Source organism: Centropristis striata, chromosome 13 (assembly GCF_030273125.1).
Source record: "Centropristis striata isolate RG_2023a ecotype Rhode Island chromosome 13, C.striata_1.0, whole genome shotgun sequence".
Lineage (NCBI taxonomy): Eukaryota > Metazoa > Chordata > Actinopteri > Perciformes > Serranidae > Centropristis > Centropristis striata.
This window is the reverse complement of record NC_081529.1, coordinates 18,877,811-18,903,877: the sequence shown is the minus strand read 5'-3', so window position 1 is coordinate 18,903,877 and position 26,067 is coordinate 18,877,811. Positions and strand designations below refer to the sequence as shown.

General features: G+C 41.5%; 1 protein-coding gene across 1 annotated transcript in view; it reads left to right on the top strand.

The window, feature by feature from the left end:
- cacng2a (calcium channel, voltage-dependent, gamma subunit 2a) overlaps positions 1–26,067 on the top strand; it is a 72,591-nt gene that overhangs the window by 31,492 nt on the left and 15,032 nt on the right. Inside the window, exon 2 of the mRNA XM_059347946.1 lies at positions 12,202–12,285. Coding sequence (XP_059203929.1) covers positions 12,202–12,285 — 84 coding nt within the window. The remainder of the gene's footprint in view (positions 1–12,201; positions 12,286–26,067) is intronic.

The following is a 26,067-nucleotide window of genomic DNA, read 5'->3' as shown; positions in this document are numbered from 1 at the left end:
GAATGTAGGCATTCTGAAAAAGAAATTCATGCAGAAATGTGTTATAATAAAATAAAAAATAAAACAGAAATGAATATGTTTTTGTAAATAAATGGGGCGGTAATAAATAAATACATTTTTAAATTAATATATTTAAAAACAAAGATAAATGCGAAACAAAATTATATATTAAAAAAATAAAAAAATAGGCAAATAAATAAATGGAAAGTCCAAGGTCAATAAATAAAGAAGCAAATTAAAACAAACTTAAATTAATTAATTTATTCCTATGTTTATTTTAAATATTATTTATTGCACATTTATTGACTTGGTAATGTATTTTGGCAGCTTCCATTCTCATACACTGTCTGCATTATTAACAAAGAATTTAAATTTAAAAAAACCTATATATAAAAAATATATATAAATATATAAAAAAAACCTAAAGGCCGCTCTACACTGTGAGATTTCAGGCTGTCTGGGATGAAAGTTGACCATCATTATTATCCTACAAATATGGTACAATCTTCCAAAACAGTGGCCTTAGATCACTTCCAACATTCCCTTAACTAAGGCAACAAATCTGATTCAGAAATTGAATATAATATTATATAACAGCTGCTACGACTTAGAATTTGTACAGCATCATGTGAGGAAAATATACAACATGCAATAACTTATATCACAATAACGAGATTGCTTGTGAGAAATAAACAGATATTAAAGTGCTCAGCTCTTCCTTTGTGCAGTTTTCAATATTCTGTCAAAATACAAATTTCTTGTTAATTAATTATTTGCAACATTTGAGTTTTGACTCAAATCTGTCTGGAAATTTGATGTGATGACACAGCAGCAGACTGTAGCAGAACAACAGACTATTTGTTTTAAGTGACGTCTCTGCGGCCACATTAGAATTTGTGATTGCAGTTGACATCACCGTGTGGGTGAATCAGTGTAGACGACGAGCTCAAACTCTGTCTTTGCATCCTAATTTTTATTCTGACGCTGAATCTTCATAATGTTACAGCAGGTTTGGCAGACAGGAAGCAGCGCTGAATGTTGTTGGTCACTGTTGCTGTGAACAAACATTCTAACATGGAGAAGTTCAGCTCCGTTTCTCAGCTCTTACTCACTTTCCTCTTGCTGATTGTCTTTCTCTTGACGAAGTCGGGCAATTTTCTTAAACTGGAGTCAATTCCTCTTTGACTCATTTTACTTCGCCTGCAGCAACACTGCATCCATCTTGCTGCATTGTTCAACTGAGTGTGCGTGTGTTCGTGCTGCCTCGAGACGTGGTTTGGACACAGCCGTGCTCCAGAGATGGAACAGCCAAATAAACAGTGAGGCAGGTGATTTTACTGGTGGATTCCTCCTCTCTGAGCTGCTTGATGTCAAGCAGCTGTTTTCAAAAGAGGCCGTACATGTTTCTAAAGTGCAGGCTCACAAATAGATGCAGAGCAGTTTCCTCCCGTGGAGCTGATTACATGATTGTGATGGGCGTAGGTGAGGTGTTGCTTCTGCAGTGGCTGTTATTAGCATGAGGTGTTTACTTGGCCTGCGTTCTGGGAATGCCTCTCTCTGAGGGACTCTTCTGAGAACTGGACAGCTCTGGCTCCATCTGACCAGAAGGCTGTGACACATTCGGCTGTGACACCAATGACTCACTGGTTCCCTGTTCCTGGATCTGCGAAGTCTCATCCTGCCCTTTCATCGCGCTTCCTGCCCTGCTCCGTGACCTCGCACGTCCCAGTGTTTCCCACACGTCTCGACGGAGACACTCAGAACGTCCCACTTCTTCTGACAGGAGCTGAGGGTGATGCTGCTCATCTTGTCTTTGCTTATAAAGTACTGACACCTTGTAGAGAAGCATAGAGGAATCAAAGGCAAGACCGGAGCAATGGTTTAGAACTGGGGCTGAAAAACAGACATTTTATAACTTGTAAGCCGGAGCTTCCCTGAACTTGTTTCCACTGTTAAATGCTACGGAAGCCGAGAATTCCTTTTATTACTTATAATGTTTATCAGAAATAAGGACACTAACATATTCATGGTCAAAACAGCCAAGATTGAGCTGACAGTGATGGACTTGTTGAAGCCTTCCTCTGTGACCATGGTATTCAAAAAATGCGTTGACAAGAGTTTATACAAAATACATATATGGAAATAAGACTAAATTATATTCACAGTAAGTATTAAACATGTTACCTGCGTCCTTTATAAATAAAAACTTAAATACCTAGATAGTTATCTTGAGATAATGTCATAAATAACTTGTGATCTTGAGGTCAAGTGCAGTTCAGTGGTTTTTACTTGGAGGAGAGTCTCTTAAATAAATAACAAAGCAGCAGAATTATGATTCAGAATATTAACTGTATCTTAAAATCCCTCTCATTCCTCACACATTGTTAACTGCCGTGTTGCAAATTAACTGTGGCATTTCTTCCCCCTGAGACTTTGTATTGTATTTAGTTGCACCTTCGGAGCAGTTTAGGTTCAGAAACTGGCTGAAATACAGAGGAAACAATAGCTACACATTAAGTTCCTTTAGTAGAAAAGCCCTGATACAGTATAAAAACAGGAGGCTATAAATAAAGAGTGGTTTGAAGAGAGGAGTCAGGAAAGCAGCGGGGTGAAACGAATATGACGGAGAGGTTTCAGGCCTCCCTGCAGGTTCGCTGCTCCTTTGGTGGTGGATCACAGGCGATCTCCTCCTCCCTTCTTATTCCCTCTCCATCAACACATCATCTCAGGAGTAAACAGACCCACGGAGCACTGAGGCAGCTCTCACGCTGACGCAGATGTGGTATCGGTGTGTGGACACGGCGGCGTTCAGGGCAGAGAGGAGCGGCTTTGTTGGGAAAGCGCTCAGAGCCGAGCCGTGGGAGGTCAAATGACTGTCTAACATCTGTCAGTCATCCTCCAACGAGCCGAAACCTGACGGCACCTCGCTGCCTCCATTAGTCTGCCTCCCACATCACCTACAGCTACAGCTGCTGTGTTACATACCTGCCAACTTCTCCACAGCCGGCAAGATGCATCTCTATTTGCAGAGCTGCTAATACTGTATTCCTCCTGCTCTCAGGTTTGCATTTTGTAGCATTAAAGTGAAATAACAGCACCGTTTTTAGTCTTAAACTCTTAATAAATAATACCTAAAGGTGTGTTTTTATTGTTTAGTTTAGTTTATTGTTGGTTATTTTAGTTATGAATATTTAATGTTATAGAAAAACACTCTTTGTAGATTCAAAGCCAAGATCTCAGGCGCTTTACACCTTGCACCTGCTTTAATTCTGCTGCTCCTCCTTTTTTTTCTTTTTTTATATATCTCAATCCATCTCCCTTATCTTCCTGTAAAACTGAAACATTGTTCATGACTCATATTGCACTTGTGGGCGTATACATAAATACATAAATCATGTCCAATCAAATATGATCTGGAGAAACCAGCTAACCCCTCTTGTCGTATAGAGAGATGAAGTGAAGTAACAGAAATAACAAAAAAATAGTAATTTTTCAGTTTTTAATCGGCCTTTAACCATTTCCCTCAGGTCTTAGACCATCGCAGGTCAAATGTTGCGGTTCAGTGGGCGATATGAGGGGTCGTGGATAGTTCAGTTTAAAAAAACTTTACAGTATTCGCTCCTCTCAATCCTGATGTTATTAAACACCAGGGATTAAAACTTTAAAGCTTGAAAAGTAACTTTAGAAGAGAGTGTTGGTGAGTTTTATTGATATGGATGATAAAATGTTTGTTAAGCCACTAGCTAATGTTGAATGAGGTAACACAGTGGTGATCGACTCTCCCACTGATGAAAGTTCTACATTTACAGTATTATGAACTGGGTGTAGCGACATTTCTGGGAAAAATGACAACAACGGTGCTCAGTTAGAGACCATTTCCCATTACCCAGCAGTGGTTCGTCCACCAGAGAGGGTAGGCAAAGCTAACGTAAATAGCTAACTGACTCTGAAACTCAATTGTGTGTGAAGTGGTGTACTGTTTTTTCCGGCCTCTGCTAGCATTGCAATTGTTTTGGTTATTATGGCTGAACAAACAAAGAAAAGAGCAACGACTACGGACAATGAAAATTGAGTAAAAAAATGAGTAATAATGGAAGTGAGATCCAAAAACACACCAAAGTGAAAGAGATTGTAACTAAGTTATTAAGATAATTTGCATTTTTTACTTAACATATGCATACTTTTCCTGATTTACATTTTGTTGGTCTGTAAGCTGATTTATGAATATGGATTAACTTCTGTAGCCATGTTTGACAACGTCTTTGACTAGCTGATCCCAGAGCTGCGCAGGAGAACTGATCTAATTTATGTAAATATAACTCAACGTTTTGTCAGACCGACATGGAAGAAAGGCTCTTATATTCCTCAAACTGTCAATCCTTCAAGCTGCATGTAACATATAAAGTGGTCAAATATTGTAGGTGATCACAAGCTTCTCACTTCTGGTGCAGACAAAAAGTTACGCAGTGATGGACTATGATATCTCATGATATCATGGGCTGGAGGTCAGGTGTGTCTGGATGTCGGTTTACTTTGTTTACATTTCTAAAAGGGAATGGCTGTGTCTAAATGACTGGAATTTATTTATTCGTGCCTCCTGGTGGGGGAGGTGTGATTGGAGGCAAACAGGCCTTCATAAAGGTTTAAAGAGTGTCTTCAAATGACTAACGATTTGATCGGATGCCGCCCGAAATTACAGCCTGTCTGCATATTCTGTTTCACTCTGCAACACGTCACATTACTTAAACTAAAGATGCTCCGACTGTCATTTCACTGTGTCTTTAAGTCTTCACACAGCATCTCGGAACTGCAGCGCTGACATGAAAAAAGCATGTTTTCAGAGGCGGAGATGCTACATCTGTGTTGTGTGTGACGGGAGAGGGGGAGACGGAGCGCACGGGCCTCCCTGCCTTAGCGGGGTCATTACCAAGATGAATATAGTGATTATAAGGATGAATAAGGTGTGATTATGAAGATGAATAAGGCGATTAGGGCTCTTGTCACTGCTGCTAGGGCGGCTGTTCATTAGGGGCGAGAAGATGTCAGCGTGTAACATGCGTGAACCCATTACCTTTCCATCCACAGGGGATTTATTCCACATACCTTTACATGCATGCACACGAGAGTGCTGCAACACCAGACCTGAGGAGGCCATTTGTGTTCATTTGTGCAGTTAAATGACCCGTGTGTGCAATATATCTCTTTCCATTGGCTGCTCACTGCTATAATCCCCCTTATGTGTTTGACCCGAAAGGACGCGGGCACACCTGACTGCAGGTTGCTGCTGCGGAGCAAGCTCGCAGACCGCCGTACTGTAGCAGCAGCTGACTAATGCTGCATGCTGTGCTCAGTCCCACGGCTGCCGTAGGGACTGAGGATGGAGGTGGGAGGAGGAGGAGGAGGATGTAGGGGAGGGGGGGTTTCTGGATGCTGACGCACTCGGCGGCTGCCTGGAAAGTTTTTGAGAATGCCGCCCACTAACGAATCAGAAGTGGGCTTGAATCTCTCTCTCTCGAACTCTTTTTAAACGGCACCTCCTACTCAGTCAAGAGTCCTTCTGACCCCCCCTCACTCCACCCGCCCCTTCCCATCATGCACCTCCTCCGTGTTTGTGTCTCATCAAACCTTTGTCTCTGTCTGCAGCGCTGTGGCAGCTGTGATCATGTTTGATCGCTGGTAAAGGGTTTGGTGTGTGGGCGGGCCCGACCAGGATGTCTCTCTCCTCGGGCGTGCAGGAAGGACTCGTCCGGTTCTGCTACTTTTCTCACCTGCAGATATGAACAGTGGGATGAAAACAATTAGGAGAGAAAGGACTGTGGGTATGATAGAGTGTGCTGCATCTGATAGACACAGGCAGCAAAAGTAACAATGGCAACAGCAACGATTTGAAGAAGCAGTCGTAAGGTTGTGACAGCTCAGTGCATCCAATTATATTAAATAATTTGTCATGAATCTCTGCTTATGTTTGACTTTATTTTCATGGGAAATTGTTGCATATAAAAAGCCACAGTTAAATAAAAAGTCTGAGTTTACTTGGATTTATTCCTTGTGACTTCCGGTCTAGTCTTTTCATATTTCCTTGGCAGGTGGAAAACATCCATCTAGTGCTGTACAGATGCTGTTAACAGGTTAAATCCAATGCAGAACTAAATCAAAACCTACATTGTGTTTGCTGTAAATTCAGCTTCATGTGCCCATCCACAAACCCGACCTCTTCACCCTGACCTTTTATAGGTATTTGGAGTTGGGGGCAGTGGATTTTTTATGGGGAGATAGCAGGTCAACAGTACATGTCACATAAAAGTGTTGTCCATCATCTGAAAGCTAGAACCTGAAGATTAATTTGTGATGCAGCTCAGCACTGTCTCAAAAATCTGTTTAAATTATTAAAGTGTATAAGGGTTTACAACATTATGACATGAGTATATGAAGGTGTATATATAATGCTCAGTTATGTCTCATAGTAAGTTGTTGTCTTTGTTCAACACATTTAGTGCTAAATTTTCAAGTCATCTCCAGCTTAAAAATTTAGAAAATCTGAAGCAACTGCTTGAGTCTGTGGAGCAGAGCCTTGTGCTTGTGTTTGGAGCCGCATTCAAGGGTCGTGACGAAGGGTCGACTGTTTGACATGGTTACAGATGAGTTTACCTTTGATTACAATTATGAATGTATTTAAACTGATGTACTAAAGTACTTAAATTCTGATGGCAACAGCATCAGGAGAGTGAGAGAGATAGGGCTGTAACCATGTCTTACTAACAGGTTAATGGTTAATAAAATGATGTTAAAAAGCTCACAACATAGTGGGAAATTTGAGCCTCTCTCTCGCCAAAGGTTTGCTGTTGCACAAATGATAATTGGAAAAATACGTAATTTACAAAAAGCTTTAGCATCACACTTTGATGACTACCTATGGTGAGAGTAAAGGAGGGAGAAATGGGCTGAAGTTGCTTTTAATCTTGCAGTATTCCAGAAACTTCCCTCTCTAAGAAAAAAATAGAGCTTTTTTCCTGTTCCTGTCTAATAACTGAGCTTCTGGTATCAATAGCATTAGAAAAACCTTATGAACTGCATCACAGACTTCTTTTAACCAGCCAACACCTAAACCTTGGAAAGCGTCCACATTGAGATGGAGTGGGTCCAAAACCCTGCACCTATACGTGAACATCAGCCCAGGGAAAGCTGCTTTTAAAAAATACACACATGAATAAAGAGCAACACAGTGACGTCACCAGCACCAGGAATAGCTTCTCCTCGTGGTCTTGCCAGCGGGGGGCTGAAAATGGGCTCCATTCTGACCGATAAACCTCCGGGTCCCTCAGGAGCAGACCCACAGCCTCGCTACGGTGGGCAACGATAAATCTACATCCACCCACCCCCCTCTTCTCTTTTCCACAACAACCCCCTCCTCTCACTGCACTCCACTCTTGAGTGCTTCTCTGTCTCTCCGGGCTCTGTGGTAATGAAGTGCTTTATGGCTGCAGAGGACGGGAGGGGACGCAGGGGGCACGGGGTTAGCCCATAGCTCATTCCCACTATAGGGGGGCACGGTGGCCAGCGGTGACTGGTCTGATGGAGCGCGTCTGGACAAACCTCCCCTCCCTCCCCTCGAACACACATCACCCGACTCCGGCACAGGGTCCGAGGGGGTTTGGTGATCTCAGCAGGAGATCTCAGATAACCTGCTCCCCCCTTTTAATGACGGCTCGACAGATGATTACCGCTTGATTTATACCGAGGCAAGCGGGGCTTCGGTTACCGTCTGGATTTCAACACAATCCCAAAACCTCATTCTCTGGTTTTGAGTTTGGAGGGTTTCATTTTTCATTTGTTGTGTTAAATTATCTGAAGCCCTCTGAGACTCACACACAGATTAAAAGCTACACAAATAATCTTGACTCACTGCCCTTAAAATCGGGAAAAACATGTTTCCACCTTGTTAGTTCATTCTTCATGTCACAATATCTGTCTTTAGAGAATTAAATGCCAAAAAAATTTACAAAACTTTTGCCCACTTGTATTTTAAAATTAAATCCTGACTAAATTTCTTTCCTACTGAGCTGAATTTCACTTTTTGCTCTCAGGCATTTTGTAAAAAAGAGCAATTCTATGATTTACACTTTGGTGCGGCATGGCTCAGGAGGCAGAGCAGTCATCTAACAATCAGAAGGTTTCTGGTTCGATCCCAGCTCCTTTACACCTGCAGCCTCTGACATTAATGAAAAATGTCTGTGGGAATGGGTGAATGTTGGTATATGTTATCAACAAGAAAAACACAATGATTGCACTTCAATTACTTTTTAAACATTAAAGATTTTGGTATCAGAAGTGTTCTGTTTGTAGTGTGAGTAGTATGGACCAGGCACATTTGAGATGGCGTTGGCTATATGCAGAAACACACTGGCCAAAATACAATCCAGGGACTAAGATATAATTTTTTATTAGCTTTTTAAAAAATGTATCTGCACTCAAATGTATGTATCGGTTTGTAGAGATGAGCAGAAATGTCACCTAGATCTAAAACACCTTAAAAAAACGTGTTGATTGGGTCGATCAGAGAACAAAAGAGGAAATCTTGGGATAGATATCAGTTATCAGAATATCCACCGGTTCCACAGAAATATTTTCCTCAGAGGCTTAATCATTGTCAGACCAATAGTCAATGGGCTCAGAGATTTCCACTTTGGTCAAAACTGAAATACTTTATTCTCAGTATTCTTCACATGAAACTTTGTATGGATGCTGGTCAGAGAATGAATCCTTGTGACTTAGTTAATACTTAATGTAGTTAGTACTTAGTTCACACATTCACTATGAGACATGCAGCAGATGTCAACCAAAGATAACTTCAGAGATGAAGCAGAGCTTTCATGATTCTCTGATCTTTCAACTAGCACCATCATCAGGTCAAGTTCCCAACTATACAGACCAGTAAACTACCTAAATCAGCATGCTAACATACTGATTTAGCTCCAGAGACAGCTGTGTCACTAGCACGGTTGTAAACTCTTTAGTCTTGTTTTGGTGTCAGCCCTCAGATCCCGCAGCCTGATTCTTGTGTCTGTAATTTAACATTTAACGAAACATTTGGGATGTTTAAAGCACTTTTAAATGCTGCTCTCCTGCCCCTGCCTCCACTTTCTGTCAGCTAAATGTGAAACAGCAAAAGCGAGACCCAGTTTCCATGTGACTTTAAACACAGAGAGCCTTTTTCGTGCTGCAGCGCTAAAAGTCTAAGTGTTGCTCAGTGGATACAGGTGTTTCTCTTTAAGTGAGTTGACCCGTTAACACACCTGAGCCTCCAGTAACACCTCTCCGTTCAGCAGCGGTCCCCCTGCCAAAGCTCTTAATGGCCAGCCGGCTCGATCCACGCCTCGGCCCCGCGCTCACACTCACGTGGGGAGGTCTCAGAAATGAAAATGCCATTATAAAACATTTACCAGCCTGCTGAGTTTACATGTCTTACAAGAAAAGGACCGTTTGGAGCGGTTAAGTGTCACATAAATCTTTCAGCACGCTAATTGAAGTGGTTCCCCCAATAGGCCACTCTCCACAGCTGCTATTACAAATCGCACAACTGCGGATGGGACGGCCAGCTGCAAACCAAATCTTACACCCACTTGATAACGTTGTTAAGACACACACACGGTGCTCTGTGGGCTGCTGCTGCTGCTAGTTTGCTCAGACAGCTCCACTGGGAGCGTGCAATGTAGTCGTATGTAAACACAAGTCATCTTTCAGTGAAATGTGCTCTGAGAGGCGGCAGAAGTGGGTTCTCCTCTCCTGGAAATACAACTTATTTAGGGCTTATTTAAGCAGGCAAGTTGAAGAGGAACGTATTGTTATTTCCAGCAGCAGCCTGGGGGAGTAGTTGCAGGAGGTGGCGGGGTTACACCTACAGTATGCACCAGCTCACATCTTTAAGCCGACGTGCTACAGTTAGCTGCCGAGCATCTCCAACCAAAGCTTCTGAGGATTACTTTGAGCTTTATGCTAGCGCGCTAGTTAACAGAGATCACCTTCCAGCTGATTGGAACCAGCCCAATTCTCTAATCTTGCAGTCTGCCTCTGAAAGAGGAGCTTTATATCAGAGCATCAAGTTGAAAATTGTGCAGGTCCGTTAAACTCTGGAGGGCTTTTTCATGGCTCAGCAATTACTGAGGCCTAAACTGTGACACTCAAACTTGATGTATTCCACCTCCCACTCCATCTTCCCTCTCTGTCCTTCAAAACCTCTCTGTTCTGTTCCCTGCCCTTCCTATATTCATCTCTCCTCCCCCGGCCCGTTACATTGCCTTTCTCCCTGCTTTCCTTGGTCTTTATCTCTCCCTCTCTCTTGTCCTAATTGCCACATAACCTGTTGATGAAAATCTTTAAGTGTTTTTTGATTATGGGCCAGAGATAAAGACAGTGGGAGAAAGAAGTGCACACACAGAGACATATACACACACAGTAGGTACATTAGATTGTGTTCATTAAGGTTTAATGGGCTTTTCATGTTCCCACACTCACCACAAAAAATGTTGTACAAATGTTTCTTTACATCTGTTTTCCATCTGATTTTTACATTGTTTGAGGTTTGACAATTCTTCAAACAGTAGTGGACACTACAGCTTGTTTTCTTTTACTAATTCTCATTTCTCATTACTATAAATATGTTGTAGTGATGTGTTTCAATCTACCTGTATTTATACACGTGTACAGCTAGGAAACTGTAAATTCAAAAACAACACAGCTTTGTGGAGCCATGAGGAGTCTGTAACCCAATGGTTGCCAAAGGTTCATCCAACAGTCGTGGACCTTACCTCTCGTTTTCTTTTACTTATTTCCTGGAAACGTAATACAATTTGGCACCAATTTGGATGCAAACTTGCCAAATGACGTTGTGGAGGATTAGTGGCTTTCATGCAGAGGTTCCCACACTCGCCACTAATGAAATTTTGTCAACATGTTTGTTTCTATTCACCTTTTTTTATGTTTAAGAACATGAGTGGATACTTTAAAGTTTGGCTATGGTAGAAAAGTTGGTGCATTGATAAAATAAATGCAATAAAGTGCAGTTGAAAGTGAAAATATATGTGTGAAGCGATGAAAAGTCTCTAATCTTCAAATTAGCACATGAAACAGATTAAAATGTTATATTTCCTTCATGTTTTCCATCGTTAAAAAGTTTCATAGTTCTAACAGAAGGAGTGGATGGAAACACATTATGATTTTGTTTTACTGATTTGCCAGAAATTGTGTTGAAATTTGCGCCACATTTGTTTGGAAACTCTCCAAATGACATTGAGACAATCAAAACAAACATCTAAATCCATCCGTCCTGAGCCGAGTCTCTGAACAGACGGCGGCGGCTGCCAGCCCGCAGGTAGCCTGGGCTCAGATACTGCAGGCTGGTGGGAGGGCAGAGCGAGGATGCTTTGATGGCTCTCTCTTTCCAGGTGACACTCTCTCTAATGTCTGAGTGGTCACCACCGGGGGGTCCCTCTCACTCCGCTGCATGTGGGCCGTTCACAGAGTAATAACCGCACCCCGCTGTGCCCATCATGCCTCACTGCCAAAACCTCCTCTGCAACACCTGGCACCATGGTAACCAACACCTGTTCAGCTAATTAGAGGGACACTGGAGGGAGAGGAGATGAAGAAGTTAATGAAACGCTAATCTGGTCCAATCAAACGCCCCGGCATCTGCCTCCTCGCTGCAGCAGCAGGTCGCCGTAATGGCTGCCTTATGGGCGCCTCCCCCGCCACGCCACCTTGAGTGACCTCATCAATGCCAAACCTCCACTGAGAGGCTGCAAATAGAGGCGAGCAGACAGGAGGAAGTGGGAAGGGGAGGGAAACCGGCGTGCTGCTTCCTGGATGGACAGTGTGGCTGGACGGCGAGGTGTCAGCCAAATGAACGAGCATTAAGAGATGAGGTTCCCTTTGCACAGCAGTTGGAGCGGCTCCAGGTCGCACCAGCTGCGCTGCTCTTGTTTACAAGCCGCCACCTGCTGCCAGAGAGGCCTGGTCTGCTTTCTGAAGAGCATCTTCTGGTCTGTGTGAGAGCCATGACCAGAGAAAAGCCTCCTCTATGAACTGCTCTCACACTCTCCGTGCCGACGATTACAGAAGCGTTTTGTGAAAAGGTTTTGCAGATCAGCTGTTTGTCTCGTTGGCGTCTTCTTGTCTGAACTCTGTTTCTGTTTTTCCCAACAGGAAACTTCAAAGGGATGTGTAAACAGATAGACCACTTTCCAGAGGAAACAGATTACGAAGCAGACCCATCTGAGTACTTCTTACGTGAGTATCTTGTCTCATTATTTTCACAGAAAGATCCTGTCTGCACACCAGGCCCTGATCAGGCCTGCTGTTAACACGCGTCCTGGTGATTTGATCATATATGTGAACGCACTCAACATGGGTAGCTGCTGCTGTATTTCTCATGTCACAGAAACTACTGAGAGAAAAAAAAATGCCTTATTTACATTCATGTAACTTTATACTTCTACTCAACTACATTTGAGAGGCAAATATTGTACTTTTTACTACAATAGTACTACATTTAGTTACTTTTCAGGTCAAGATTTAAATGATTATGCATTTATATAAATGAAATCACATAACAGTATATTACAAGTTTAAACACAAATGCAAAAAGCAATAAAATGCATACATGCAAACATAAATGCATCAATAATCATAATTTAATAATACATTTGGAAAATATACAAGAACTTTTACTTTTGATACTTTAAGTACATTCTGATGCTGATACTTTTGTACTTTTACTTCAGTGAGGTTTTGAATGCAGGACTTTTACTTGTAGTGGAGTCATTTCACAGTGTTGTATTAGTACTTTTTCTGAAGTGAAGGATCTAAATATTTATTCCTCCTCTGCCAAGGATGCATGTTAACACCAGGTCCAAACAGGCTCTTAGATTGATGTTTCTTTTGCTGCTCAAGTGTTTGAGGATAAATCACGTCAGGGTTCCCCTCTCTCCCCTCCTTCATGTTCTCTGGACAAATATTTTTAAAATCTGTCCCACTTTTCTCTCGTCTCAGACTGGAGCGCGGTGCCAGTAACTGCTCTTGGCCCGTGTGTCACTGCTGTCTCTGCCTGCTTTTAGCACGAGGCCGGCCAGGCTGAGTGCTGCCAAGCAGCTCGTCTGTTTTTACTGCTTGGCTGTGTGTAACATAACGTGCAGTGTTACAGTCGGCTGTGTACCCTGTAAACACAGCCCATTGATTTCTGCTCTCTTTCCCTTTGTGCAAGCAAGACGGAGATGCTTGTCGAACTCATTTGCCTGCTAATCCTAAAAATCACAACAATGACTGTGAGCTTGTGATGTACTGTTAGTATCGTTAGCTCGATACTCTGCTCTGATTGGCCCATTATAGGAATGTGTTTGTGGATTACAGAGTTAAACACAAACATCTTAAGCTGAAAGAAGTCAATATTACTTTTGTTGTACCCACATTCCCCGACACTTTTTATCACAAGATGATGGGTTATCTTACTTCTTACTTAATCTTGTTGTGTGACTTACAGTAACAGATCATAAATACTTTAATTATAACCTTCTATGTACTTTTTTTGTACTTTAGCAGATTTTAATAGAGTTTTAATTTTGGGACAACAGCTGAAATGTTGCAGTTTTGCTGCTCTAGTCCAATCAGGAGGATTTTCTTTTATGTTTTGGACGTCTTCTTTGTTGTGAGGCAATCTGTTAAAACAGCTTTAACAGAGGAACATTTTGGACAGTAGACATACAGGCAGACAGACAGACAGATGTAACATAGTAAGATATATTAATAATACAGTCATTACATTGCAGTTGGAATTTGTAATTCGATGGTGGTCTCATGTTCATTTGTGTGTTCAGTGGAGAGACTGATGCCGAATGCGTTGGCTTGGACAAAAAGGGAGAAATTACTCCAAAACTGTCTTAGTTATGTTATTCTTGCTTTTGTTAACCTAACATGCATTCAGAGAGTTGGAGGGTGTGCGAAGCCCTCATCTTCAATGTGAGGATGGGACTTCTATGGTCAGTCATCAGGGATAACGTTAGGATGTTGATGTCATTAAATATCTCCAAAATGTAGACGGGCTGCTTGTTAAACCACAATGCCTCATTTTCTTTTTCTACATGTGTTAAATACGCAATATGTGACATGTGAGTGTGGTAGCTCAAGTGTTTTGACAGTGTGTAGGGTTGTTGGAGTTGTTTAGGGCTGATTAACACATTTAAAGGACAACAACAATTAAACATAACACTTCTATTACACTAGCACATGATGGACAGTTTTTGGAAAAAAAACCCTCCCAGAATTAATGCAGCACAACCAGAGAAAGAGACAGTTCGGTGGTAGATTCAAATGTACTATGTACTAACATTTCTTTGGTATATGTGATAATATGTCTCATAATTCTGTAACTCTAGTCCATGCTGATGCCTGATGTGGTACACCCCCTCCTCCCCCTCTCTCCTCCCTCGACCCGCTGCAGCCTGCAGTGGTTTGAAAAACTAGAAGTCAGAAAGTGTCCGTCTCCTCGTCTCCATCAGCGGGGACAGTAATTGAGGCCTCTCAGAGAGCCGAGCAGTGCGTGACAGTGCTGGAGATTAAGCCCAGCCAATTAGGCTGTGTTTGACTTACCGCTCTGAGCGGTTGTTCCCGTCCATATGTGCCAGAGAGGACGGTTATGATAACAGCTCTGGTAATGATTCTAACAATGCCGGAGCCGCGGCGAAGGCAGATCTGTCTCTATAAAGAGCCGTCTCTCAGGCTGTGGCTGACAGGGTCGCGGGGCAGAGGCCTCGCTCGGGCCCTCGGACCACCGACACTCGTTTGTGTATGTGTGAGTGTTTGTGTGTTCACCTCTTCTTGGGCTGTGATTGGAAGAGGAGGCCGCAGTGCTCCCAGTGGCTTGCCAATTAGGACACTCACATCCATAAATATTTCAGCCTCCTTCTTATATAGGTCAGGCCTCTCTCGATCGCTGTCTCTCACACTCTGCCTCTCTTCACCCTCACACCCGGAATATTTCATGTCAGGAGTTGTACAGTTTCTGAAAGGGAGACCACAGCATAGACTTATTAGGGTCCATTAGGTTCATACTTGTATTTTGGGTTCTATTTGAATATGTTTACATGCTTTAATGTTCAGAAAACACATCTTACTCATACTGCCCATGGCTGCTGCAAACCTCTGTCTGAGTCAGTCGGTTGTAGCGTCTGTCTCTTTAAGCCCTCCCTCCCAAAAAAGCCCAGTCTGCTCTGATTGGACAGTTTTTCCAGTTCTTCCGCATGACTGTAGCGGCACTTACTGTCATGAAAAATCCCCAGTAAAAGCTTCTTAATCAAAAACTACACAATCGAAAAAGTTCCAGCAGAAATGTGATCCACAAATCGGGAAAAATTAACATCGGCAAACCAAATATAAGTTTCCACGATGTTAGCATGTAGCTACATGTAGCATTATGTAAGGTAAACACTGCAGCTACATGCCTGAAGCACATTGTTGCATATAGATAGATATTCTTGCCAATAGAGGTGTACAGAGATGTCGTTACCTGTATTCAAATAAAAGAGGAAGTGAACATGGTTTATACATTAATTGGCAATGCAATTTTTGTGCCTGTAAAGCATCAAATAGATTTATTTACAAGCAACTTTGGACAAAACCGTGACAAGCAAGACAGCTGCTTGTGCATCATCCTCCTCAGGAAGTAGGAGATAGAGGGAAAAATGGAGAGTACAAAGAGAAAGACACTCTAAGGGTCAAGGGGCCAAGAGTTGTGCTTATACTGACAATAAAATAAAATAAAACATGCTCCATTACTGACATGAGCGAAGACAGTCAGTAACTATATTAAGTCTCACAAAGTCAGGTCAACAGCAGCACACAAACTTCATTTCTTCTGTTTTTGTCAACTTTGGTTTCAAAATCTCTCAAAGCTGGCAAGTAAAAACCAGGCCCGAGTCTGTTTGAGCCGAAAAAACAGCTGGCAAGTGTTTACAGAATGGTGAGAACGTGAGGTTTTCGCTCACAGGGATTACTGCATTATTTAAATCTTTGGCCATGTTTAATATGAACATTTGACATTGTAGTATTATATATACGGCATAAAATATGCAAAAGCATAATAGGTTGCCTTTCAAGTGGCTGTGCATGGAATTCAAAGGGTATTGAGTGCCTGCACATGGCTCTCAAGATCGCAGCTAGCAATCATATTAACAGTGCTGAGACCACCTCAGACAGTCTGTGGGTCAGGAAGATGTCATCAGTGATAACCGCTGAATAAGAGCGGTGCAGAGCAGCAACAAGTGGGACACACAGGGACTCACATGCGCTAACATGCACGTGCAGCTGGAACTGCTGCCACAAAAACAGAGAAGCTCAGATTAAAACACACAGAGGAATCATAACTTTTATTCCACTACATCATTACCAGTTAAATATTGTTTACTGATATATTAATGTTCTGAATGTGGTGTACAGTCCCTTTAAGCTGTTTAAAAGGGTGCATGAAGAGGTCAGAGAGGCTGCAGCATCTCCCTGGGTGTCTCCGTATTAAACCCCTGTGATGTATTTTTATATCGGCCCATTTCCATTTCACGGACACACACCTGGTATTTCCATAATGACGAGTTTCACGGCACCTCTGGGCAGCAAAAGACAGAGAAAAGCTGTCTCCGCTCTCACATGCAGGAGATGGAGAGGAGGGGGATGGTTATGCAACAGAAATGATGTCACTTCAGGTGAAGGCCTCGACGGAAGTGACATCAGTGGGGAACTCGCCGGTCCAAAAAAAATAAAGAAATAAAAAATTAGAGGGGACACGCTGGTGATGTCATCAAACAGCGTAGAGAGGAGGGAGATATTTGTTGCTGAACGGAGGACACACAAATCAGACTATATTCTTCTAAACATGCACCCACATCAAACACACTGCTGTCCTTATGATCACACACACGCACACACGCACACACACACATATCAGTAGCTTCTCTGTGCGTTTGTGTGTCTGTTCCGTGAGCTCTCCCAATAGCAAGGCAGTTTGCACATCCACACGGGGTTATATAAGCCAGCTGAGGCACACTAAAGCGCCAGTGGGTTTTTAGATCATGCCGTGTCGGAGCTCCCATCATCCACTGCTCTACTGGGCGCTAAGCAGCTGAGAGAGAAGAAAGAGGGGAAGAAAACGCCCCGTTATGCAAGCTACTAATGCTAAGATGAACGACATAAATTCACCGTAATATAGAGAGGAAGATCATGCATAGTGGTGTATATATCATCATAATAATACAGCATCATTGTCAACATTATCAGTTAACTGAAAAAACAACACTAATAATAAATAATAGCAATAAAAACAACAATTCCAGTGTTTCCCCTAGATTTTTTTTCAGCAGAGGTGCTGCTGTATCCGTGGCCATGAGCAGTGTTGCCAACTCCTCAGTAAGGGAAGTAGCTAAAACTTGGCTGTCCAAGTCGCTAAATGACGCCATTGCCTAATTTGCATGATTAACCATGCGCACGTGTGTCTCTAGTTGCTTTTTTGAAAAATAGTCGCTAGGGAAGTCAGAAAAGTCTGAGTACCTGCCAGGCCTGGAATTTCGTCATTTTAGGGCCAAGGCCACTTGGCCTTTTGTGTCATCAATTTTTTGAGGGCACAAAGGCCAAAAACCAGGGCACCAAAGCCATAAAATAAAACAATGATTTTAAGTCCACGTCAATAATGAATTTAATTTAAGGACTAGTAATCACACTTCTGAGGAAGATTGGAGTCTCAGTCCAAACAGTCAAGCAGGTAAAGAAAAATGCATCAATCTTGTGCACTTTGAGAGCTAAATGAGAGCAAACACCTCACATAACATTTTTCACAGTCGGGAGATACCGTATTATAAAATCTTTGTTATCCAATACTGTGTCATTTTTAATTGCTGTCAACATGTTTTCCAGGACTAGGACATGGAGCAGCCAGCCAGTGTTTTTTTTCCATAAAAGCCCAAATTTAGTGGCCTCCCACAGATCTAATTCCACTAGTCCATCATATACACTGAACTTAATCATTGCCTATTTTAAGAATTATTTTAAAGGAGAATAAGGGTTCTTGTATATTTAAGGCATCTTATTTTGACAGTCTTTTTGTAAATTCTGTGTTCAATTCTGTTAACACACTGCGCTCTTATTTTGAAAGCGGCTTGTGTTTAGCGACAAGGAAGTTTTTCAAAACAGTAAGTCACAGTTTAGTGTGATTTAAACAACTTTAACTGTTAGCTAATGTTAGCTTGTGGCTAACGTAGTAATAAGCTTGAACGTTACCTTTTACATGGATGTCCTAAGAGGGTCAGACAGGATTTGATGCGCTCGTTGATGACTCAAAACAAGTGTGTGTTGTTGTGCTCACACAGTGCAAGTAGAAATCATTAGTGGCGCACATTTCATGGGAAATTTAAGCAGCGGCACACCTTGAATTGAATTGAATAAATGTAGGGGAAACACTGAATTCTGATATTAGTTGTTCAGATCATTTATTAAACTGGCTGCAACTGCTTTTCTCTGATTTATGTGCATTAGGTATAAACTGCAACTTTTCAAACAAGAAATCTGTAGTTTTAATCAAGGTAACGGTCTATTTCAGTTAATTTAGTCAGCTGTCAAATCCTCTTTGCGCATGTGTAAGTATTGTGGTGACCAGAAGCTGCAAAAAATGCACTTTTTTTAATCCAGTTTTACCACAATTTATTATACACTTTTGGTTGTTTTAAGGGATGCAGGTTATGATTATTTTACTTACACTAATTGATGAGTCCATAAAAAGTCAAACAGCAGTGAAAAAAACATCTGTAACGACTTCCCAGAGTCCATGGAGTCGTCTTCAGATGCCCAAATATATTCACTTTACAAAGTTATAAAAAGAAAAAAGAAAAAAGCAGACAATCTGCACATGTGCGAGGCAGAAACCAAAGAGAATTTGGCATTTTATCTCTAATTTTCCTTGAATTAGTGACTGAGACGATTAGATTAATTGTTTCAGCTGTAAAATAAAAACCTCTTCCATCGTTTCGCTGCTGATTCATTTAATGAAACTTGTTGTTTTATGGTTTTTATAAAGGCTGGTGTGGGTTTCTCTCACTCACTGGCCACATTTTCTGCTGCTTCAGGCTGCGTATTTGCTTGTTGTCAGATCACAAAGCGCTCCGTTGTTCCTCAGCCAGCTGTGTGTCCCACTTCCATCCTATAATATGATACTTAAAGTATATTCTGTTACAGTATCTGGGCCATTGCTACCCCCTCAATTAACTTTCTTATGAACTTTCCCGGGTGTTGTTGCCCAGAGCCGACGGTAATCCTCGCCCCTGGTGCTTGCATGCGTTCATCTGAGAGTATTCGCTGACATTGATGACAGAAGGGCAGGCCTGTCAGAGCCTGGGTCACCCTGAGGCCTTGCGGCAGACTGGACACTGGCCTGAACTGGCTTTGGCGTCGCCCAATAAAATCAATGGGTCTGGGGCGGGACACGCAGGGGCTTGTGGGGCAGAGCAGGGGCAGGGAGGGCAGCAACATGGGCTCGTCTACAGCACAGAGACTGCACAGTTTGTAAGAGTGTGTGTGTGTGTGTGTGTGTGTGTGTGTGTGAGGCTTTAATGTGATCACATGAGATGGGGTTATCACATGGGTAGATAATTTGTAGTGGTGAAATGTATTGTGATCAATTACTAGGCAAAAGTACTAATACTAGACTGTGAATACAAATATACAAACTCTTGCATTAAAAATCTTACTTTGTTGAGAATATGTAAAAATGTACCTAAAGTAAGTACTCACTGGTAGAATAATACTCAATCAGTGTTTTACTATTATAACTGTTTAGCATTAGTACACAGTCGCCCATAAAGTTGGAATAAAATATTTTTTAAATCTATTTTCATGAAATGATTGTGACAGATAAAATGTACGTTTTCAAAACTCTATCAATCCATCTCTTCAAAATGATTCCAACTTTATGGGCGACCGTGTATTATTGCTGATGTAAATGTTTATGGTGATGTTCATTTTAACTCCTTTATAATCTGATGGGTAGATTAATCTACAGTATGGGTTGTTATTATACAGCACACATACAGGTGACATTATGTGAGAGGCAGGGTACAATTCTACAATGTAATTTAGCAGACTCTTTTATCCAAAGCGACGTACAAATGAGAGTAATACAACACAAGCAAGGATGAAGTCAAGAAACATAGCAAGAGTAAGTGCCGTGGGTTAAGTTCGAGTCCATAAGGACACATGTGCTTTATAGGTCACAAGAGCGGTCAGTGCGATACTTGTCGTAGTCGTCAGTGTAGATCAAGAGTGAAGGTGTTCAGTAAAGAGTAGGGTCTTCAGTCTCTTCTTAAAGACTGAGAAGGACTCAGCGGAATGGATGGAGTTTGGAAGTTCGTTCCACCACCGAGGCACTACAGAGGAGAAGAGTCTGGTTTGAGATGCAGAGGCCTTCAGTGGTGGAGCCAGAAGTCTTTCACTCGAGGAGCGTAGTGAACGGTAGGGTTTGTGAATCTGAACAAAGGAGTTCGATAAGAAGGGGCTGTGCCCGTTGCTATTTTGTAGGCAAGAGACAAGGCTTTGAATTTGATGCGGGCTGTGACTGGGAGCCAGTGCAGAGAGATGAGGAGCGGAGTGACATGTGCTCTCCTGGGCTGGTTGAAGACCAGACGTGCAGCCGCGTTCTGGATCATCTGCAGAGTTCTGGTGGCGCATGCATGAAGACCCGCCAGTAGCGAGTTGCAGTAGTTTAGGGCCTGAACCAGGAGTTGTGTCAATTGCTGGGTCAGATAGGGTCTGATTTTCCTGATGTTGTACAGGGCGAATCGACAAGATCGGGCAATTGAGGATACATGAACCTTGAAGGTCAGTTGGTCATCAATCATGACACCCAAGTTTCGTGCAGAGCTTGTGGGTACAAGTTGCATGGATCCAATCTGAAGATTGATAGGCTGATATAAAGTCGGACGGGGTGCGATGACAAGGAGCTCCGTCTTTGAAAGGTTAAGCTGAAGGTGGTGTTCTGTCATCCATGTGGAGATGTGTGGGGTCGTTTGGTGGGAAGGAAAAGAACAGCTGGGTGTCATCGGCATAACAATGGTATGAGAAGCCATGATTGCAGATGATTGTGGCAAGTGAGGTGGTGTAAATTGAGAAGAGAAGGGGGCCAAGCACTGATCCTTGAGGCACCCCAGTGGAAAGGTTTTGTAGTTTGGACACTTCTCCCTTCCAAGATACTCAAAAAGATTTCCCTGATAGGTAGGACGCGAACCATCGGAGGGCAGAACCTGAGATACCAAGTTCTGCGAGTGAAGAGAGGAGGATCTGGTGGTTAACACAGATCCTTAGCTTTCAAAGATTGATGCATTTTTCTTTACCCCACCGGGGTACAACCTGTCCAGGGCAGGTTACCAGACTATCGCAGGGCTGGCACATAGAGACAGACAACCATTTATGCTCTCATTCACTCCTATGGGCAATTTAGAGTCACCAATTAAACATGCTAAGCTGCATGTTTTTGGACTGTGTCACAGTGTCACACGGAGGCAAAACTGCAACCCTCTTGCTGTGAGGCAAATGTGCTAACCACTACACCTAAGACCAGTTTATTTAGCTTAGGAAGTTGGAGAATTTTCTCAACATATAAAGGAAAACATCCTCCAGGTTATCAGAAACATTTAAAATCAACACATCTTCAGATACATGGTTTTCACTGGACAGGAAGGGGATGAAAACTGTAACTAAAGCTGTCAGATGAATGTAGTGCAATAAAAAGTATATTTACCTCTAAAATTTCATGGAGTAAGTATGAAGTTGCATAAAAGGGAAAAGACATACTTCAGTACAGTACTTGAATAATCTTACTTGGTTATAATCAGTCAGACAGAGAAGTTCTCCTACAGCTCCTCCTGTGTGTGTGTGTGTGTGTGTGTGTGTGTGTGTGTTTGCTGGTGTCCCGGTCGGTCACGATGACATTGAGCCTCCTGTTCTTCCTCCTGTGTCCAAGGCAACAAATAAGGAATCCATCGACTGATGCATAAAACACACACACACACACACACACAAACACGGGGCAATAAATTAAAAGCACATCATTTTTGTCCTGGTTGACCGAGTGAGTGCTAGCACTCTAACTTTATATCTTATTAACGGGGAATATAGAGACACAGCAGCTTGTAAAACACAGAGGTGAGAGAGTGTGTCCTCGTATTAAAGCGAGATTAGAAAACACAGTGTTTCTACTGTCACTGGGGCATCATCAAAAGACAGCGAGCATTTTTACATGCACGCATTTATTCATCAGCTGTAACAGCCTGAAAAGTCCCACCGCTGTGAGAAAACGGCAAATTATATGCTTCATCTTCAAATATAAAGCTGAAGGCTTTGACTGTTTGTGCAAAACATTTCAAAATAAGAGCAGTTTTAGTGTCACAGGCCGGGAGTAAAGATGACCCACATGCAGGAAAAAGCAAAATGACCTCCAGCTGATACAGAACAATGAAAACAGATTCTGTACGAGACACCTGATGCAAATGTGCTTTGTGTGCATACTATTTCTAGGTCATAAAACCTGATTTACACTTTGGATTGTTGTATTTAACCATTTGTGGTTGTGTAAACTGCTACTGGAGGATGATCCCAGTCCACTAAAATGTACCCCGTGGAGTTTTGGAGCATTTAAAGCCAGACTAAATGTCTTTTTTTGTCAATAAAAGTTTGTACTGAGGTATATGAATGAAGCTTTGATTGTCTGTTGTCAACTTTATGAAGTCTTCAACCAATTTAAATTTAATTTACTCAATTTGAATCAGGTGATTTATTTGTGACAGTAATTAAAAAGAATGTAATACTACTACTACTACAACTAATAATAATAAATAAAATATATATATTAAATTCATAAAAAATATATATTTAATATTTGGTATAGCTATCCATAAAAGCAAGAAGTGACTGTATGTGTGGATGTGTGTCTAGGGCATACCTGCTGACTGTTGACTGACCTAAGATTTCATATGTGGCTTGTGCATGGCACGAAGGTGTGCATTCTCAATTTTGAAGATTTTCTAATTCATTTTTCAAAATATCATTATTTACGTAGGACGTGTTGTGGCATTGCACTGTTTCTGATTGGACGCCTTTTAGGGGAGCTCCGCCCCATTGTGTGATAGGCCTACACCTGGTCAGTAACACAATTCACTCTGGATTTCCACGTCTGACTCATCTCATCTGTAAGTCTATTTAGCCTACCTATCTTTTGGAGTTTTAAAGTACGCTACAAGGTTTGATTTTCCAATAATATACGAATAGCTTCCAGCGAATATCAATGTGTATGTGCTGGATGGTGTGGGTACCTTATGAAAAGTAAGTGTTTTTTCTACTTAATCTCCTATTATACAAATACATACTTCCTACGGGCACTGCACTAGTTTTATAAATAATAATTATAATAATTAATTCATAATTTTGTGAAAATTATCCTGTTTTTGTTTTAAAAAAGGAGGACTAAATGGGACAATTATGACTTCTTAGCACAGTATTTTGTCCAAATTAATTGGTCGAATTAATTTGTATTCTTATTGAACCTTGTTTAAAGTTGTCTTTAAGTATAAGTTAATGTCTGTGATCTCTTGGATGTCCTGGTGACTCAGTCCGGCCGAGGGCCCTTAGCTGCATGTCTTCCCCTCTCTCCCCACTTTAAGACCTTGTCTCTTTCTCAAAAAAGCATTAAAAAAATGCTAAAATATATCTCTTAATATTTGTGATCCCAGTGTTAAGCAGTTTATATTAGTATAATTGTTAGATTAATGTATTCAAAGATAAAAACGTGCGCTGAAGCCGCTCAGTGTGTTGCTCTCTGCCCTGCTGACGTGTGATTTTGGCCACGCTCGGCTGTGGCTGTCACGCACAAGTTCAGGCGTGATCTGTGGGGACATCAGCAGTGGAGTGGAGGGTAATTACAGTAATTGAAATGTGTTCTGTGGAGGGAACCTTAATTGTCTGAGCGGGCCTGTCATAAGACGTGATTTCAGTGTGAGGGAGCTCTTTAACTGTGTTCCACTGAACCATCAGTCAGTCTATGTGTGTGTGTGTGTGTGTGTATGTGTGTGCGTGTCTCCGTTATGTTAATATGACAGAGCAGTGGGACGACTACTGGGCTTTAATAGTGTAGCAGTATGTATGTTTCCTCCGTGTACATCCAGTGGTGGAAGAAGTTTTCAGATCTTAAACTTAACTAAAAGTTTGTAGGTATCAATAGTAAAAGTTCTTATTGTGCAGTAAAATATTTCCTATCAGTGTTTTTCTATTATTTCTGATAATTTTTGTATTAATATTACTGCTGTGTTTGTTGCATTTTACTGCTGATGTTTCAGGTTGTGCTCATTTTAACATTTTAGCATCATATTCTATAGATCTTAAAAGTCAGAAAACAGCTGTTTTCAGCTTTGCAACAATGACTTTTCCACCGATCCCAGAGGGTTTTTAACCGTTTATTTAGCTTAACCCCTTAGCATTTTTACTAATACTTTATTTCAGACACTTTATTGGACTTAAAGCTGCAGAGAAGACATTAGTATGAATGAGAAACTAGAAGGTTGTCAGGAAGGGGTGAAATACCGCTCCAAAGTTTGGCAAATTTTTAGCGAGGGAAAAAGTGACACTGTCCTTTTCAAAGGGATCCCTTGACCTTTTGACTTGGAGATTTCTGAATGGAAATGGGTGCGTTGGGTACCCATGAGTCTCCACTTTACAGACATACCGGATGCTTTTACCATGTTTGAAGCAGAAATCATAACAGGATATTTTCACCTAATGAATTTAGATATTTCTGCATATTGGGTTGCCTGAACAATCTGTGAATTGCATTAAAGCAGCATCAGAAACTTGACCTTGCTGTATAAAATAACCTTGTTGTGACCTCTAGGACAATCACACCCTCATGAAATGTTACAACCATAAACTAGAGACCTTTCATGTTTACCTACATATTACCAGCAGATATATCTGCTGTAGATGTAGTGGAGTAAAAGTAAAAAGCTGCAGAAAATGTAAATACCCAAGCAAAGTACCCTGCTTTAGTAAATCTGATTGTTTACATTCCACCACTGTGTACAAGTTTACGTATTCAGGCTGGTGTTTGTTTGTGCGTGAAGTGTTGATTTCAGATCTTTAAAAGTATTTCATGATGCAAATACAGAGACAAAGAGATTTATCATTTGTGATGGGAAAGTTTGGATGGTGTTTCTCTTCTCTTTGATTTTTGCTTGTTTGAGGGCGTCATGCAGCTTCCACATGCATACACACACACACACACACACACACACACACACACACACACAGAAGCCAGACAAATCAAGTGTTTGTGCTCTAAATTTTCAGTCTTTTAAGTATAAAATTCCCTCTTTGTGTTCGTATCTCTCTGGTGTGACTCGGCAGGCAAACACTCTTTTTTGGCCTTATACTCTGTGGTGCTTTTGATTGTTTCTGATCATGACATATGATTCAGTTCAGGAGAAAGTCTGCGAACACAATCTGCAATAAATGTAGTCTGGGAGAGATTTTTAGTGGTTGTAGATTCATGTTTTAAAGGAACAATGAACAAATCCCAATCACCCTGGATTTGCTCAATGAGAGAAATTACTTTTACTGTTCAGATGACGTCACTTATTTTAATGAAGAATTTAAACAATAAGTGGATTTCCATTCGAGGTTATGAGAAATGCAAAATTAAACAAGCAAGACAACCTAAATGAATAAATACCGGTACAAACAATGGGACAGAAGATAACTTGTTAATGAATTCCCAGAGGTGTCTTAAAAACGTCAAATCTGAACATCTGGGCTCTCACTCTGGTTCCAGTTTATAAATGCCAGTGAGTGAGACTTGCATTTATTTTCTAATCAATTCAAAGTCAAATTGCATTCTGCCTGCGAGGTGTGTTGTCAGGACACATAAGCTTTTAGATGCAGCCTCAACGCTGCGTAAGCATTCTTGCAAATTTTTGAATTTAGCCACCAAAGCTAATTTCC